Source organism: Limulus polyphemus, unplaced genomic scaffold (genome assembly GCF_000517525.1).
Source record: "Limulus polyphemus unplaced genomic scaffold, Limulus_polyphemus-2.1.2 Scaffold488, whole genome shotgun sequence".
Lineage (NCBI taxonomy): Eukaryota > Metazoa > Arthropoda > Merostomata > Xiphosura > Limulidae > Limulus > Limulus polyphemus.
The window spans coordinates 332,858-352,231 of NW_013666098.1; the positions used below are offsets into that span (position 1 = coordinate 332,858).

The 19,374-nt window shown below is 34.7% G+C and overlaps 1 protein-coding gene across 1 annotated transcript in view; it reads right to left on the minus strand.

The window, feature by feature from the left end:
• Nucleotides 1-19,374, minus strand: part of LOC106458584 (pikachurin-like) — a 151,185-nt gene that overhangs the window by 8,598 nt on the left and 123,213 nt on the right. The window contains exons 6-10 of the mRNA XM_013918104.2: nucleotides 17,816-18,005; nucleotides 16,742-16,867; nucleotides 13,158-13,395; nucleotides 10,531-10,759; nucleotides 4,030-4,210 (exon numbers count right to left, since the gene is read on the minus strand). Coding sequence (XP_013773558.1) covers nucleotides 4,030-4,210; nucleotides 10,531-10,759; nucleotides 13,158-13,395; nucleotides 16,742-16,867; nucleotides 17,816-18,005 — 964 coding nt within the window. The remainder of the gene's footprint in view (nucleotides 1-4,029; nucleotides 4,211-10,530; nucleotides 10,760-13,157; nucleotides 13,396-16,741; nucleotides 16,868-17,815; nucleotides 18,006-19,374) is intronic.

A 19,374-nucleotide genomic window follows, 5' to 3' on the forward strand; every position in this document is an offset into this window, starting at 1 on the left:
AAACTAAATAACAGTAAACCTTTTTTTGATTTACGGTATTTTCTTATTTTGATGTTTTGAGCTCTTTTGTGTTTAGAACAACATATACTAATTTTTAAAGTATGAAACTGAATTTTTGTTCAATAAAAATCTTTCAAATGCAACTTTAGCTTTCCCCCCCCAAAAAAAAAACTGTCTTTAAAATAAGGGTGCGTCTTATATTCCGAAAAATACGGTAAGAGTGAAATAGAATAAGCCTATTTTTTCTTTTATTATAACCTCTTCCTTTTTCAAGCTACTCTAACACTCGTAACATTTATTCAGTAGCATCATCTACGTGTTTCGACATTATAAAAAAAATCTTTAAGCATACAACAAAAATTGAGACCGACGCGATTTAAATAAGTTAACACATTTTTATTGTTATATTAGATTGTCTTCTAAATTATTATTTATACCTTAAATACATTCAAATGAGTGTATACACTTATGATTTAGCGACCTCTGCTGGTGCTAACGTACATAGAAAAATAAATATAATATACTGTTTCATTCATGAATCCTACGTTCAGTTCAAGAACAATTCTTCATAATGCGTCAAAACACCCTCTAGTCGTAATTAATAATTTCAGTTACAATATATATATATATAAAGTACAAAGAGCACCAATTTCAGCTGATTTATTCTCTGTCACTTCATGAGATTTCTGTGGCTAAAACATAACTATTTTTTATTATTCACTCTAAGCCTACTCTAGGTATTGATACGTTATATTTTCTTCCTCTTTAAAAGTTCACTGAATTCAATTCTTTTTTTCAGTATCAAAACATAACAGCACAGTTTAGTTGGTTATTACTGCTAATCTAACAGAACATTTACTTGTAGCCAAGCAACCAGATGCTCCAACTCTAAAATGATTGATTGAAAAGTTAAACAGTTACGATCGGTGAAATATCTGCTTGATGACGGAAAAAACGGCTCGCCCAAAAGTAAATTTCCATTTTATTACAATAATATGAACAGATAATTCGGATAGATTACCTGTCATTATATCATCCGTGAAGATCGAGAAAACAAAGTGAAATATTGCATTATAACGCTAAGTTTTATAGGAGATGGCAGGATAATGTATAAAGTTACGTTAAGGTTATGGGAACATTTATAAATGACATTAGAAACAATTGGCCATTTTTGGACCGATAACGGAGAGTTATAAATGTTACCATGGAAACAAACGCAAAGAAATAAGTCATATTGAACAGGATAGTCGTTTATCTATAGTACTGGTGATATACATATTGGAGTCAGAAACAATGAGTAAATGCGATTAGACGATCAACTTATTATTAGTACAATACATAAAATACAAAAGAAAGGTCAATAAAGTGAAGTTGTCCTTACACCCTTAATAATATTCATACCGGGTTGCGTGTGTGTGTCTTATCGTTTTTTTTCCCTCCAGGCATCGTTTCACCATGTTTGCTGCACGATTCACATTACTGTCTTCCTGGAAGATGAATCTCTGCTTAACAGGTATAGTTCCCGGGGGGGAATAGGATGATGATGGAGAAGAATATGTTGTACCTATCACCAGTCAGGGTGCCATCAATTTTGTGTAGATCTTCAACACTATAGGCTTAGATGCAATCCACTCTTGTATTAACCCTCAACATGCTTCGCTGTAGATATTGTATACTGAATATGATAGACTTTTTTTTTCTAAGCCACCGATGAAACAATCGGAAATTATTGCCAAGTAATTTCAATTTGTATTTATCTGTAAAGATCGTCCTTTTTCAGCTTTGTTGTTCATATTGTTTGAAGTTTGACGCCCTTTTCAGCCTTTTGTGTCAGTTATCTTTCTTAAGTAGTTGTTTTTGAGTAGCAATACATCCACTGAGCCCATTTCGTTCCTTACTATTATTGAAGTAACATTCACACCTATACCGACAATAGGTCATTGGGAAGATCTGTGCTAAAATGTCGTGTATTATGCACAGAACATACCCGGCGTTATTTACCATGACTTTTTTTTATCAATAGTACTTGTTTCACAAACTCTCTTTACAGGTTTCGTACAATTCCTATTGAAACACGTGGCTTATCATGTGGCATTTCAGATCTGGCAGTCATGAACACATTCATCACACTGCTGTTGGAAGCATTATAATTGACTATACATTTATAGGCACTGTCTGATAAGTTGGTGGAAAGCTATCAGTGTAGGCTATCAACGCGTGACTGTATTCCGGTGCAGTTATAAATATACCTAATTGCAATTTAACACATTGTTCTCTTATGGAGGTATTGTCTTAGTTCAAGTTTACATTGAGTGTTATGTTAATAACGCGTGGTCAAAAGCAGCATCTTTCAACACCTCAACTCTAGTTTATTATTCGATTTTTTAAATTAAAAAATATATTTTACAAATAATATTTTCATCGTTATATTCTTTAAATGGACTTGTTATGACTACCACTAAAAAGCCGCATATACATATGATTGTGTATCCTAGAAGACCGTGATGGCAAATAAAATATTAATCAGGAACTAAACATCTAGTTCAGGAACAATCCACTCTGAAAAAAAATTATAATGGATTCCTCAAGCTTACATTACTTCTATTCTTGATAAACAAGAATAACGTTGATAAAGAATGTATCATACATAAATGATTTGTTAGTGAATTTTTGTTGAATTTCGCGCAAAGCTACTCGAGGACTATCTGCGTTAGCCGTTCCAAAGTTTGAACTGGTAGACTAGAGGGAAGCCAGCTAGTCAATAACATCCATCAACAACTTTTGGGCTACTCTTTTACCTCCGAATAGTGTGATATACGGGATAAAAGGACAGAGTTCGGTTACGGGTGTCGGACCCGTAACCCGTGATTACAATTCAAGCTCCCTAACTACCGGGTTTTACAAGTAGTCGAGAATAGGACGGTAGTGTTGTGCAAGGCGTAACCTTTAATCTAGTGCCAAATACAATGTCATCAATGCGTAGCTAAAATTAGCAACAACAATATCAAACTTAGGCAAAATATGATGAACTGAACTGGATCAGTTATTGTTGTATAACGAACCACTTTTTTAGTCGAGTCCAATGTAAGGACATCATAATTAATGCTTCATATCCGTCCAAAGAGGAATGTGATAAACTACTAGTCAAAACTGATCCCGGCCAATAAGACAAAGTTTATATGATCTCCAATAAGTGAACCAGAATTACCGTAGCTCCATCATTAAGTTGTTTATGGCATGTTCTAATAGCACATCTTATACCCTTAACACTACATCAAAATTTTCACACGTTTACTGTGGTGTTGATTGTTTGTTTATAGCAAAGCCACACTGGACTATTTGCTGTGTTCACCACGGGGAATTGAACCATGGATTTTATCGTTGTAAGTCCGTAAACTTAACGTTGTCCCACCGGGGGACGTTGTTGATTCTACACTAAAGTTAAAACATTGGGCTCTGTAAGCATCCTTATACTGAAAACCCACGTGTAAATAAGAAAATTATGACAGTTTAAATAATACAAATTTTAGAGAATCTTGTGGCTCATTCTTTAGTTATTCTAATTCTTTTATTCTCTTATGACCATTCTGTGAAACTTCTCGGTCACAAACAATTATAACTTTCTAATGGTAACCTGTCATTTTTAAAGGCAACATTACGATCATGTGACAAAATGTTGTTGCAACAAAGTAAACGTGTTTTTATCTGAATCACACAAAAAGTCGTTCACGTAATCCGGCATTACTATTACCCGGGTTATTGTAAATGGATGTCTTTTATTAAATCACACAAAAAAGTCGTTCACGTAATCCGGCATTACTATTACCCGGGTTATTGTAAATGGATGTCTTTTATTAAATGACACAAAAAGTCGTTCACGTAATCCGGCATTACTATTACCCGGGTTATTGTAAATGGATGTCTTTTATTAAATCACACACACACACAAAACATGCTATTAAGCAGATGACAAAATTTTAATTCTACTTTACTCGGACTTTAAATATTTAGAAACATTTTCTTACTTACCTTGCTGACAGTTGCTGCCAGCAAACCCTAGTAAACAATGACAGGTGTAGAAGTCTACCTTTGGAACACAGCTTCCGCCATTTTGGCAAGGCTTGTCAACACATTGGTGATCGCAGTTAATGATGTTGGCTCCAGACAGAGCATCTTCTACCAACTTCAGTGGTTTATTGTTAATAATAACCTGTAGGACCAAAACAATGAACGGAAGAAATTAACAACTTCGTAGTTATGACAACATTCACGGGACTTCCCCATTGTTGCCGAGATACCAAAGTCCACTTCTCTGGATGAGAAAATAACATATTTCTTGGTCTAATTAGTACGGATAATACACTGAATACGCAGCACAAACAAGAGTATTCGATAGCAATATTCCAGGATCAACTTGTTGAGATAAATTGCAACAAAACAACAACAACTATTGCGACTGCTTTCTTAATTCTGATATATGAAACAACCATTCTCAACAACTCTACTAACTTATAAAACCAAACTGTTTACCGACTTACATATTAACATCTGCCATCATACCGGAAGGACCCTACACGCAATGACGGGAGAACATATTGACGCTCTTTATAAACAACAACATGACAGAAGCGCAGTTGCAGATCACATTTTAACCAATCATGGACAAGTAACACCTGACTTGAAACCAACAGTCTCTGTACAAGTCCTCGCCAGGTACACTGACAGAAAATTCAAAGAAGCTCTTCTCATCGAACAACTTCGACCACAGATGAATAGAGAGAGAGAGAGAGAAAGGCTGGTACCTCTAATTTTAATTATTATCCTATCTTCTTTGTTACTTCACTCTGTAACCTTGATAGAACTTATGTTTATTACAGGTAACAGTTAATTATTTCAACAATACTTTTCTTTCAACAATGAGCTTTACTACTTAATATGTCAAACGCACATTATATATTCAATTGGAATTTGTTATTTAAACCATTTGAAGATTTGTACCGTTAGTTACGGTTTGTGGAAGTGTTACTTATTATTTAGATCGCTAGCCACGTGACTATTTTAAGAATAATATTGTTTGCTTGTTTTGCTGTTAAGTGCAAAGACGAACAATGGGTTATCCATGCTGTGCTCACTACAGGGATCTAACCCTATTTTTAGCGCTGAAGGGGGTGTCTAGAATAGAGTATAATTTACAGATGAAACAACTCGTTGTAATAATTTAATTACTACTACATACGTATTAAACCAATGGTCATCAAAAGCTTATGCTTTCTACGACAAGTTTTAACTAATTATTATTATGTAAATCAGTATTCCCCAGAGACGTCGCTAGACACTAGCACACGGGGCCCGCGCCCCGATTCGAGGTATCAGTGCTTTGAATCTCCAGTTGGTGTCTTGAAAAATCAGAATGGAAAACCATGATCGATATCATACTGAAACGCTGAAAATTCCTGCGCCTATAGGCCCGAACCCCGAATCTTTGAAGTGCCTAGCGACGCCTCTGGTGTCCTGAACATTTGTACTATATTTGTTTCTTCAAAGTGAGTGTAAAGAGAGAAAATAAACAACAGACCAAAAAGAATCGGCACTAAGTTGATATAACTGCTTAATTTACGACATCGCATTAAAGAATTGTGTAGTTTTGTTTTTGATTACCGTTTTCTTCGTACAATAGAACTTTCAATCACTTAATTTTATTGAGTTCAGTGTTCTCAGTTTCTGTTCAACCGAATCTTAGTTTCCACTGATAATACATTACTTTTAAGAGTTCGAAAAAAAATCGTTAAAACATAAAGTAACCTATGCTCTGCTAATACACGAACCTTAGTCTAATGAATTCAGATGTCTGATAGCATATATAAGGCCACATTTCAAAAGCTGCTTATATTATCTCTATACATAATAACGTAGAATTTCACAATCTTGTTCTATCATCTCTATACATAAAGTAATATTTAACAAGCTTGTTCTGTCATACCTGTATATAATGTTATATTTCATTTGGTTGTTCTGTTATTAAAGTCGAAGATACATATAAACGACGCTCTTAGACATACGTTGGTATTAATCATGTGATTAAGTTTGCTTTATGTTTGATTTTAAAGAATAATTCATGTACTAAATAAAACATGAACTTGTATCTTCGTGCCTACATAATCCTACCTATACTTCTGTAAACAAAAAGAAAATTCATAAATGTTTTTGATAAATGTAACTATTTCTTGTAGAGAAGAACTTTTCTGTTCGTTAGTTTATGTATTCTACTTAAAATTATAATAAAAGTATGATATTTTTCTTTGAAATGCTATTTTAACTATAATATTAAAACCATATGGAAAAGACTATCTTCACTCTTGATGATCATATCCTTCCTAATCTCCAGGTGGCTCTGATGGTGATTTAACGTTAGAAGGGGAAACACCATCATTGGAGTCCACGTATATTTGATATACTTAAAATTAATTTTTTTTATGATTTTTGGATCACTTTTTTCAGTACCAATGTCGATATTCTGATTACAAAACTTTGTATTATCTTCGTGTTGAATGTGTTCTGGTTTATTCACTAAAACATTAAAACTTATTGTAGCCATTATACTTTATGTCTACCGACTGCGCTATATTAATAACAGACAAAACCGGAACATTTGTGACATAAATTATTTATCACTCAAAACGTAATAGTTTTCTGTAATAATCTCAATGAGTCTTCCAATGATGTTCCTCTTCACACGCAGAACGTTCTTAAGCTTAAAAGATCTTAGTCATATAATATAATGTTATATCTTATATGCTTGTTATAATAATAACAATAGTCTTTGTAACGGAAATTTATACACGATGTTGCACATTTCGTTTGTATATGGGGAATTTTCAGAAAATCGCAGGATTTCCAAAAGGGTGTCCAAATGAATGTATATTGGAGAATCAGAAGGGGACACCCCCCTCTGAGAATCTGAAGAATTGTTAGAATATGATATTAGTTCTTGACATTGGTTTTTGCCGGTCACACCCATCTGTAAGTTAGTACTAAGAAATCCATATAACAAATACCTTCTGCCACCAACAAGAACATCTTTCCTTCACTTGCGGAGTTGACTGTTAGAATCAGGATCTTGATGTGATCCCCCCCCCCACAATCAAGTTATATCAAGCGCTGTTCACTGCTGGGGGGGTTAGAGAAGGGTGGAATGTTTAATAATCATACCTAACTTCTCCACGTCGTAGTATTTTAAATAATATCGTAAAATTCCGTAATAACCTAACTTCTCCATGCTGGATAATTTACACGTAATTTGTTTTATTTATTTATTTTTGGATAATATATGAAATGAAGTAAATGAAAAACTATCTTCATATACGATTCTTTACTGGCCTGAAATTAGATTAGTTCGAGAATGATGGAACGGATTTTCTTTCTTTTTTTTTTCTTGAAAATAAATTTGAGCTCACGACTTCAACAATTTTCATTGGGTTAACTCATTACTCATTATTACTTTTATGGCTTGTTATGTTAATATTGTATAACTGATAAAAAAAAAATGACAGCCGAATTTTGCGTGTACATATAAACTTTCATGTTGGTGCTTTCCGATGCTCACGTCATTATGTAACCAGGACACAGACGTTTTCTGGTAATTTTTTAGACCATTTCTAAGATGAAAAATGAAAGAAGATGATTCGAAAACCTGAATTTCTTATAAAACAGTCACTATGATTTAGATTTCTGCATCTTCGTGCACTCGACTGCTTTATATTATCGTTTTCTACATCCAATCAGATATTCTGAAGATTTTTTTCCTATGTCATAACTCGTATAGTTTGATTTCTATATGTCATAAAAATACCTGTGGTAAGATTAGCGCTTGAATGACACAAATTGAAAACTATTCGTTTGGATACCTGTGGTAAGATTAGCGCTTGAATGACACAAATTGAAAACTATTCGTTTGGATACCTGTGGTAAGATTAGCGCTTGAATGACACAAATTAAAAACTATTCGTTTGGATACCTGTGGTAAGATTAGCGCTTGAATGACACAAACTGAAAACTATTCGTTTGGATACCTGTGGTAAGATTAGCGCTTGAATGACAAAAATTGAAAACTATTCGTTTGGATACCTGTGGTAAGATTAGCGCTTGAATGACACAAACTGAAAACTATTCGTTTGGATACTTCCTGTCAATAACAACTTATCTGGAGGAATTCTATTTTATCAAAAACATCGACTCCTACAAATATCTAAAATATGATTACCGTTACATTTTAATACCTACTATCAGTATTGTTTGTTGTGAATTTCGCGCAAAGCTACACGAGAGCTATCTGCGCTAGCCGTCCATAATTTAGCAGTGTAAGTCGAGAGGGAAGGCAGCTAGTCATCACCACCCACCGCCAACTCTTGGGCTACACTTTTACCAACGAATAGTGGGATTGATCGTCACATTATAACGCCCCAACGGCTGAAAGGGCGAGCATGCTTGGTGTGACGGGGATTCGAACCCGCAGATTGCGAGTCGAGCGTCCTAACCACCTGGCCATGCCGGGCCTACTATCAGTAAATACTTACCTTAACTATATGGATTCTGTTTTATTAGTGAAACCGGTTTCTACGAACAAGAATCAAATACATAACTTTTTCATCTTTCTAATAAATGGTAAGTGTGGATTGTGTTTTCAAACCTAATATTCGTCATATCCGGGAAACAACCGTGTCTTGATCACTTGAAAAAAATTAACAGTGTGGTACAGGAAGCTGCTATCGAGGCACGTTACAGCCTCTAACAACCGCTACTTATGTTTTAATGAGCAGCTCTAGTAAACAGAAAATTAAAAAGATGATTAATACGACACTACGAAATGATGATGATGATGCACAAGCTTTTTAAACATGCGTTGGTTGCGCCCCCCTCCGTATGAACTATTTGTGTATATACTTTACATGTCATTTTCCCATGTTAATTGCTGTTACTTTATTAATTAATGCTAGTAATATTTGTACGCTAGTTTTTAAAACGTTTTTATTTTTAAATATGTACTTTTAAATAAAATTTATATGCTCCTATAGTCATGGTTACGCCCCCTACCGACTCTTCTCATAGTAGAGTTATTGCCTTTAAAATTAAATAGTAACATTATTGATCAAGTTTGAAACCTCTCTGCTTGTCATTTGGAGTTTTTATTGTAATTTCTGGCCTTGAAACTTCTAGTATCAAAATCCCACTGACCTGCATCATAATGAGTATGATAACAATCCCAGTTGTGCACACCGAGTAAGTCACGTGATAGTGATGACTGTCTCACAGACTCGTTTGCCTATTTAATGTTATATAGTAATTGAAAACAAAAAACTAGAAACGTAAAACTCGTGCTATTTTATTTAGCACGATGAATTGTTTATTGTTTAGAATTGTCGCGCTTAGCTACACGAGACTACCTGCGTATAGCCGTCCTTAATTTGAACTGATAGGTTAAAGGAGATGCAGTCAGTCAACAGTACAGATTGTTACTACTGTCTGATCAGATAGTGGGGATTTAAAATTATTGTTCTTGTTGAATGTATATTAAGTAGGGCAGTAACATTTGGCGGAATACCGGGTCCGGGTTCTCCCCTTGCCCCCCCCCCCGAAAAAAAACCAACAAAACAACATACACAAAAATTAGAAACAAAACAAAATTGACTTTTATTACATTTAACCGAATAACCACCAACAGAACATTCAAGTTTTACTTTCAACTTTCAATGCCCAGCACAAACTTCTTAAACCCTAATCCCTATTGTTCTCAAAACTTCCACCTTCCCCAGAAATCCAGTTCTCAAGCCATGCCTGTTATTAACCCTTATTGTTCTCTGAATCCCCGACTTTCAGCAGGTGGTCAGTTTTTGTTGCTCGGAACTACTTTTTTTTTTTTTTAACTAAACCAATTATTGACTATAACCTTCAGTACCGCGTTAGATGTAACAAAGAGGCTTAGATGCCTAACTTCGACACTCCGAGAATTACCGGGTAGTCCAATATTCGGCAGGAGCCAAATATCTAGCTGGGTACTCGTGCATCCCTAATGTTTAGTAAACCTTAGAAAATACATATTTTATCAATGATTAAATAGCAGTTATAGAAAATCGTAGCTTTTAAGCAGGAATCGAGTAAACAAGAGAGCAAGACGTATAAATAAACTGACCAGTACGATGTATGTTCGATAGAATTATCTTAACGCGCGTGCCCCTGGTTTGATAGTCTTCATGTACTCTGAAAGTCGAATAAGTTTATGCGTTTAAAAACAAATATCCAAACTCTAGAAAGTTGTAGAACAAACATAATTAAATTATATAATCTCCCTCCCTCTTCGCTGATTCATGAAGCACAATGAAATATACCTACATCCGACATTTGTAAATAAAGCGCCCTCTGTATTTCATATCTCGATTCTACTTACAGAAGAGAAAGTTATAGAACAAGAACTTGGGGAGAGAAAAGGTAAAAAGCAACAATGTACATTGTTTTCCCGTTCAATAGAAATTATACCTTTTGAATGCATCCTGAGAACGAGGCTGTGATACGAGCTTTCTCTGCTACATCTTGCAAGTCAGAAACGCCCCCTATGTAAAGGTTCAGTGGTAGGGAGAGCTGGGTGAAGGCTCCTTGTGACATGCCCTCCACACGAGGTTGAGTGTCCACTTCCAAACTCCCATCACGACCTGTCCGAGAAACGAACAAGGTATGCCACTCATCCATTTCCACTGGTTCTGGACTCCTGGAATAAGAATAAAAAAAAGATGGATTTGTTTTAAAACTGACCAACTTTCGGAAGTACTTTGCTGTATTGTACCTAAAATAAATACAAGTTGTTCTCTAGACAATTATTTAATTATCACTTCATTGCCGTGAGGGTTTGGATTTTTGTACCATCAAGAAGAAAGGATATTCCGCTTTTAACTTTCCAAAGTTTATCAGTTTCAAGTTTCAGATGAGTAACGAAATATTAAACTATACGTCTTTTTATCTACTGTTCATCTAGAAATAATCTTGGCACTGGAAGAGTGGCTTATCTATAAACGTGACAGTGAAATAATTAAAGAAAGTAAAGGGCCAGTAACTTCTTTTAGTACGCAAACAAATAACCAAACATCCAGCTTTTTCTCTTTACATTGATCAAATGGAAATAGAATCTGCCAATAAAAGTTAAACTAAATAAACTGAAGGTTCTTTTTCATAATTCTATTAAAATTTTTTTATTTTTGAATTTTAAATAGTCTGAGACATCAAGAGTAATAAAATAATTTAAAATAAATAAGATTTTTAGTATTCTTGAAAAGAAGGGAACTAAAAAGAAACACCTACTGAAGGAAAGTAAAAAGAAGCACCTACCACCTACATAAGATTGACTATCACGGTTACAACATCAACAACCGCAAATGCAGAGTTAATGATACCTAGCACATTGGACAAACTGCTTCAACGTAAAAACTACAAGTCGATGACAAAAAACATCGACAAACTTAAGCTAGAAACCGGCTGTTTATTTGACTGTACATTTGACAGTAAGACTTTGATTTTAGTCAAACAGGTTTCCAAAGTTAAACATTAATTTTAAGTTGCCATCATTTTCATTGAAAATCAATGTTTAGGGAATGTAAAGATTAACTCGTGCTTAAATGGTGTCAGCAATAATAGGATGTAATACGTAGAAGGAAACTATTACGAACTAACCATGATCAGAGACAACGGGTTAGTTGGAATGCTATTCCGAGACATTCAGACCAAAATGATAAACTGTTAACCCCTCATCCACTTCTCGATACTCTCGCCCCATTCAGTCCTCTCACACGACCCCCCGGAACCACGCCAAAAATGGCATCTTGGTCACCGAGATGCTTGTAACTGACCTGTTTGCAAGTCTTTCACTTGAGAAAATTTTACATCATCATCTATAAATGTTCATACCACATCTCAAAGGCCTCAAGTCACCTGATGTCTACTGTTTTCAGAGTCCACGAAGAAGTTATTCTTAAAGGCAAAAAATATATAAGATATGTACAGGGTTTTTAATTGTAGTTTCTTGGCGTGTTCGAAAATCCATAAAATAAATACTTTTCGCCACAGAGCAATAATTTTTGGTGGATATACTAATGAGATCACGGAAAACACGAATCCATGGTCATCGGAAAGCACTACATCTGTTCAATAATAATAATAAGAAGAAGAATGTACCATAAACACCATCTCATGCGCACATAGGTTAAACGATTGGGTCACTAGGATTCTGGTATAACTGTCCCTAATTTTGAACTACTGACCAAACAGAAAGGCCAGCAGAACCCAGTGCCATAAGGGTTTTGTCCGAATCTTTGAACCGAAAAACAGGATAGTAATTTTTATAATGTCTTCAACAGCCTCACGTTCGAAAAACTAACCTTTCCATCTTCTACCTGACACATTAACCTCTAGGTCATTTTTGGTCAACACAATGTAGGATGGCTCACCTGATTTTTGGCTATATAATACATATTATATGCGTTGTGTCGTGGAACCCCTACTATGATGGTGGACTAGACAAGTTAAATCCGATAGCACATGGTTATATTGAACACTGGACAGTTTCATTCGGCTGTTAAAATTGTGGGCATTGTTGACATGAATGGTGGTCAAAATGAGCACGTAGCGCCATCTATTGACCATTAATTTGTATTTCCCAAGGTCTCATGGTTATGTCCACCAATAGTTATTGTTCTATGACGAACAATATTCATTTTATAGATGTTTTAACAAGCCAAGTAATTTAATAAGAACCCTGTACATAAAATAAAAATACCAGTTTTGACATACTGTACTTTGCTATCAAACCTTCGCTGTTTGTTTAACAGCATAAACCTTGTACATTTTCAAGGCGGATGGGCGCAGGAAATGAAAGTTTTAGTCTCTCTTTAATCAGATTATCCTTGTTATTTCAAGGGTTGGTACATTTATTTCGATTACTATTTATATAAGAGTTTATTGAAATCAAGTCAACAACAACAAAAAACAGTTTTTAAAAACCGACAAACTACTCTTCTGAAAATCTATTGAAAGACGAGGAGTTCTGACTAGCAACGCCAAATCCTTTAGCTATATCTGCGGTAAAATGATTATGAAGTAAAAAAAAAACTTCTTACCTGACAATGGCAGGTCCAGTGCCCAAGTCAAACCGAAATTCAACAAATCCATCAACCAAGCTGATAGCCATGAAGTCTCCAGTTCCATCTATTTTATACCCATTGTAAAATAGAACTCCATCTGGTCTCTTGGGCTTGAAGACCACAAGAAGTTCAATAAATGAAAGAGCCGAACTTCCCAAGCCCGAATACTCGAGATAGGAGGATCCGTTAAAGAATGGAACCACAAGTTCCACAGCTGCGAATGCAAAAAGAGAAAAGTTTTAATATCGAGCACAGGTTCTCTCTCCGAAGTGGAGAGTGCGTGAGCTTTATAAACAGATGTATTAAATCTCCTTGTTATAAGGCAAATCAATGATAGGTTAGTTCCTATTCAGAAAGCATCCGTAGTCTCCTTAAATCAATGCTATTCGAAAATCTAGTAAGAAAAATTCAATAACTAAAAAAAGTTGACTAAACCAGTTACCTTGTACGTATGGAGAATAACAGCGATAGAAAAGTGTAAATACATTTTAGAAATTAATAATTTTATAGTAGCTAAAATACACTCGAATGTTAAATAAAGCTGAAGTAAACTTTATAAATAGTCCCTGGTGAGTATCGGTAAGTTTACAAACTTTCAGCGCTACAATTCGGGATTCGATTCCCGGTAGTGGACAGAGTGCAAATAATATCTGTATAACTTTACAAAACAAAAGGTATAACTTGCAGAACTTATGATCGATCGTACCAGAATTGTTTGAAGCAATTCCAGTTCTTGTTTTAGGTATATGAGATTGTTCCAGGAATGTGTGGATAAAACAATCCTACACAAAAATTAGACAGTAACGTGATTATAATATCTGAACAATTTTACATAAAGATTAGCTAGTTACGTGATTATAATATCTGAACAATCTTACATAAAGATCAGCTAGTAACGTGATTATAATATCTGAACAATTTTACATAAAGATTAGCTAGTTACGTGATTATAATATCTGAACAATCTTACATAAAGATTAGCTAGTAACGTGATTATAATATCTGAACAATCTTACATAAAGATTAGCTAGTTACGTGATTATAATATCTGAACAATCTTACATAAAGATCAGCTAGTAACGTGATTATAATATCTGAACAATCTTACACAAAGATCAGCTAGTTACGTGATTATAATATTTGAACAATCTTACACAAAGATCAGCTAGTTACGTGATTATAATATCTAAACAATCTTACATAAAGATTAGCTAGTTACGTGATTATAATATCTGAACAGTTTTACATAAAGATCAACTACTAACGTAATTATAATATCTGAACAATCTTACTCAAAGATCAGCTAGTTACGTGATTATAATATCTAAACAATCCTACACAACGATCAGCTCGTAACATGATTTTGTACTCTATTTTGAGGGCTTAGCTATATGAAACTTTGAAACAAGCTATTTCGCATCGTAACATAAAGTGAAGCACAAAATTAAATGTTAACTAAATAACTAATTACAATATGTTCAAACAACTAAATCTAGCTAAGATAGACCGATTTCAGATCGTAGGACTAATGCTAAATCGGAAAAAGTGCATTTTAACAATACAACACTTATTGACGTCAATAAGTCCTAATATCAGAAAACTGGAATATTCGAAAACATTAATTTGTTTTTAAACGGTACCATCTTTTATAATATTTTGTATTCACTATTGATGTCATACTCAAGATGTACTAGATTACAATCAGCACAAAGTTCAAGAATTGTTTGTTTTAGAATTTTCGCGGAAAGCTATACAAGGGTTATTTGCGCAGAACCATTCCTAATTTTGAACTGATAAATTAGAGGAGAGGGAGCCAGATGGTCAACAGCATCTCACACCCAAGTGACCGAATGGTGGGATTTGAACTTACCGCTGAGCCATAAGAGGATGATATGAACTAATACACAAAAATTAGAAAATTCTAAACATGATAAGAAGAAAAAACATTCCTAACTGTAAACTTCCTGTCAGAAATTAAAAGTATAACTCCTTTCTCTAATTGTTCAAATAAAAGGCTTTTACTTATATTTCTTAATAGTATAAATATATACTGTGTTGTTGTTGGGCTTAGCATTCTTCTACAGTAGGTGTCTGTGACTTGTTGACGATTAAATTCAACGATAAATAAACAGCACGCACTTCACTTGTTTTCAAAATAATATATATTTTCGGAACGTATGTACAGCAAATTCTTCACATTATAGAGATTATAGGCATATCATAAACACTATTTATATATAGTTCTCTTCTTCTTTTCAAAAGTCCACTTAGGCCTATTCAATTACTTTAAAATTTTAGTTGACAAGCCGAACTATCTTCTCTGTTACTATCGCACTAGTATTCTGTATGTGATTCACTTACAATTGTGGTGCGAGTTACCGTAATCGTTTGGTCTTCTTTCTCCTAAATATCCTCTGTTCCTTTTGTCAAAGTGCACTCAGGCTGATTCAATTACTTTACAAACATGTTTTGACGGAATAAATTCTTCTTCTTATCTCCTTTTCTACTGTTAGTCTTATTCTAACGTATTAAACGTTAGGGCCTATGTCAAGCGTTAGGCCTATCACTTCTACGGTAGTTAACTTCACGCCAAACTTTTTCTTGGCCATTTTTGCTATTATCTGTCTGCTGTTTCCTCTCGTCTCACACTATTTATATGTCTATCACTTAATCGCCTGTCCGCCTTCTATATTCTCGACGTCAGTGTATTGCACGCGACGTTCGACAGTCTCAATATAAATGTATTATTAACAAAACTTCATACAATCGTCTGCTTTTAACTCTTATTATAACAAAAACTAAACAATAATAAAATATTCTCGTAAAAATAAATTAATCAATAATACCTAAACTAAACAGTCTTTTATATCATGACACTCCCCAACATATAATAAAGTGTGCATAGGTGGCTAACTGTACGAGATTACCAATTTTAAAGTAGATTTACTCATGGATTACACATTTTCAGAATTTAGTAATAGTCATTAAAAAGTATAGTGTTAACCATGTTTATAATCAGTGACTTAACAGTAAATTGACAAAGAAAGATTTACCAGCATAATGAAGTGGTTTTATTTTTAGGAAAATACATGTTTCGAGAGTGGTTATGCGGATCTGCCTCTTTTTCAAAGCTAAAACACAAAGTTTTGGTTATTTAAATAAATCCAGTGAATCTGCAACAAACACGCCATGAAGATAGATAAATGTTCTGTCGAAATATGTAGTATGTTCCCCAAAATAAAATCACTTTATCATGCTTATAAATAGCTGTTTGTCAGTTTACTATTATATTAGCACAAGGTACTTCCATACTGAATAATCAGTGATTTATTCAAGGATAAAAAATTCTTGGTTTGTAACCAATGAGTCGTGGGCAAAGATCAAACGCATACATACCTGTAGAAAATGCTATATCAGAGTGAAATAATTCTGATTTTGAAACATAGAGGAAATATTTTATATATAGACATACACACACGCGATTAAACCTATTTTTTCACTGGTAATTATCATTAAACATGTTTCTTGTTTATCAAAATGAATAAAACTATTTTCCTAACCTTGTTCACAGCGATCACCGATGTAGCCCAGGGGACACAAACAAATCCCATGATCAGGGCTGGCAGCCACACATTGTCCGCCATGTTGACACGTTACCTTGTTACACACGTCAGAACTGCATTCCCCTAATGATATACAGAGTTCAAGTCAGAAAATAAATTCAATTTTAAAATATCCTGTGTACCAGTCTTGGAAGAAGGAAAAAAAACATGGGATAAAATACGATTTATTTAATTCGTTTCACTTGAAATAATTTAATGCTTGACTTTTAGCAAGCACATGAACATGAATCACTCACGTTAAATAGAGAGATACAAAATTAATAGGTATTGTTTCAACTTCATCTGCATTTAAAATGATGTTGTAATTCATATGAAACTGGCAAAAACAGTAGGCTAACTAGAGGGGAACTCAGTAATCTCCGCCACGCAACGTTGATCATATTCGGCTCTAAAAATACGAAAATGTGTCCGCATGGCCGTCATTATCAACGGACACGAATCATTTTAGGCAGTACATTGAGGAATGATATTCTACATATGTCCAACAAGTTTCATCCAAATCTGATCATTTTTGACTGAGTTGTAGAGCAAAAATAGTGCGAAAAATCGGGCCCCATGTTAACAAATACGGATGTTTTGGATATTCGTGACCTTAACCCTCCAAAAACTAGTCACTTTTAAGCTAGGTCATAGTCCAAGTGTATATCAATTTTCGTCCAAATCCATTCAGCCGTTTTCGATAAACCTTGCTGACAAACACACAGAGGGGTGGAAACAGCTTCCGTCCACCTTCGGTGGCGGAGATAAAAACAAAACGTGAAAACATATGAAAAATTAATACCAATGTTGAAAAATAACAAACACCAGTTTTTCAGCTGTTCTTATAAAAGTTGTATTTTATTATATACCAAAACATGGGTTCAAGAATTCTAAAAAGATCCGTTACAAAGGTTGCCACAAATGTCACAAAATAAAAGAAGCTTAACGAAAACAAAAAAGTGTATTTTAGTATTATGTTTAAATCATAGGTTTAATCTCCGATGAGAAATGTAATAAAAAAAATGTTCTTACCCACGTCAGCGCCTTCAACAGCATCACCTCTGCTACCAGAACGAAAGTCGTACTTTCTGGTATTGATCTCCAGGCGGCGCACACATCCTATAAATCCCTGTTGACATTCTGTTCTCTCCTCTATAAGGCTAACATTAGGAGAACCTCCGAGGTAAAGGTTCTGGCGGAAAGTTATGCGAGAGAAGAGACCCTGGAGATACACAGAAATAAGAATGAGAATTTTTGGTTTGATATTGGTTATCATTCGAGGCTACAACACATACCAAAAATAATTCAACAGTAGTAAATCTTAGAAAAATTGAAAACAAGAAAGTATTTAAAGCTTTTCTATATATATTTCAAACAAACACAAAAATGCAGATGTTAATGAACTATGAAATATACAAGCAGTAGCTATAAAATGTTGTTAGCATCTGTTTATCTGCAAGAGACGGTAGAAATCGCAGCTTATTGATGTTCCAGAAATGTAACTTCTCGTTGGTCGATGCTGGACTTGCAGTATTAATGTTCCAGAAATGTAACTTCTCGTGTGGTCGATGCCGGACTTGCAGTATTAATGTTGCAGAGATGTAACATCTCGTGTGGTCGATGCTGAACTTGCAGTATTAATGTTCCAGAAATGTAACATCTCGTGTGGTCGATGCTGGACTTGCAGTATTAATGTTCCAGAAATGTAACTTCACGTGTGGTCGATGCCGGACTTGCAGTATTAATGTTGCAGAGATGTAACTTCTCGTATGGTCGATGCTGGACTTGCAGTATTAATATTGCAGAGATGTAACTGATCGTGTGGTCGATGCTGGACTTTAAAGCGGGGTTTCGGGCGTCCAGCTGTTCTTCTACCATCTGTATACCATTAGGTATAACATGTTCTTGGGAAATGTTCTTCCCCATTCTGTGTATATATCCCAATAAGAGCATGCATCTCTGTTTGAAGACTGCTGTCATGCTCGGTAGTTCTGCTCTGTGAAGGACCTCTACATCTGTGTCTGTTTTTCAACTTGATATACAAAATGTGGCTTAGATGGAAACTGTTCGGCTTCTTCTCTTGATGCGCATATATTGTTCATGTTTTACTGCTGAACACGAACATGCCGAGCACATATGCTATATATACACACAACTTGGTTTTGTAGCGACCTTTAAGTAGTTTCAGACTCGTTTTGTTAACCTGTTGAAGGTGTTAAAATATTGTCACTCACTTTTGACTCAGGGTAGCTGAACTTCTTGACTACGTACAGAGAAATTTTTGGTTCCCGACGAACGCCTTGTCCCAATACAACTGGTTCCCGAGGAACGCCTTTTCCCAACACAATTGGCTTCTTGATGTTGATGGTGAGGGAAAACAGACTTTAAGCAGCTTAGCGCGAATATCGAAACGGTAAGTTTATGGTAATCGGGATTTTGTCTGCAGTATAGTTTGATGGCTCATATTATCACCTATTTTTGATCATTACTTATTACTTAAGGTAGTATTAGCTGTTGGTTGATTTTTATATATTAGGTCGTGAAGAAATTAATGTCGCTTTTTTTTTTTCAGATGAAGAAACCCGAACAAC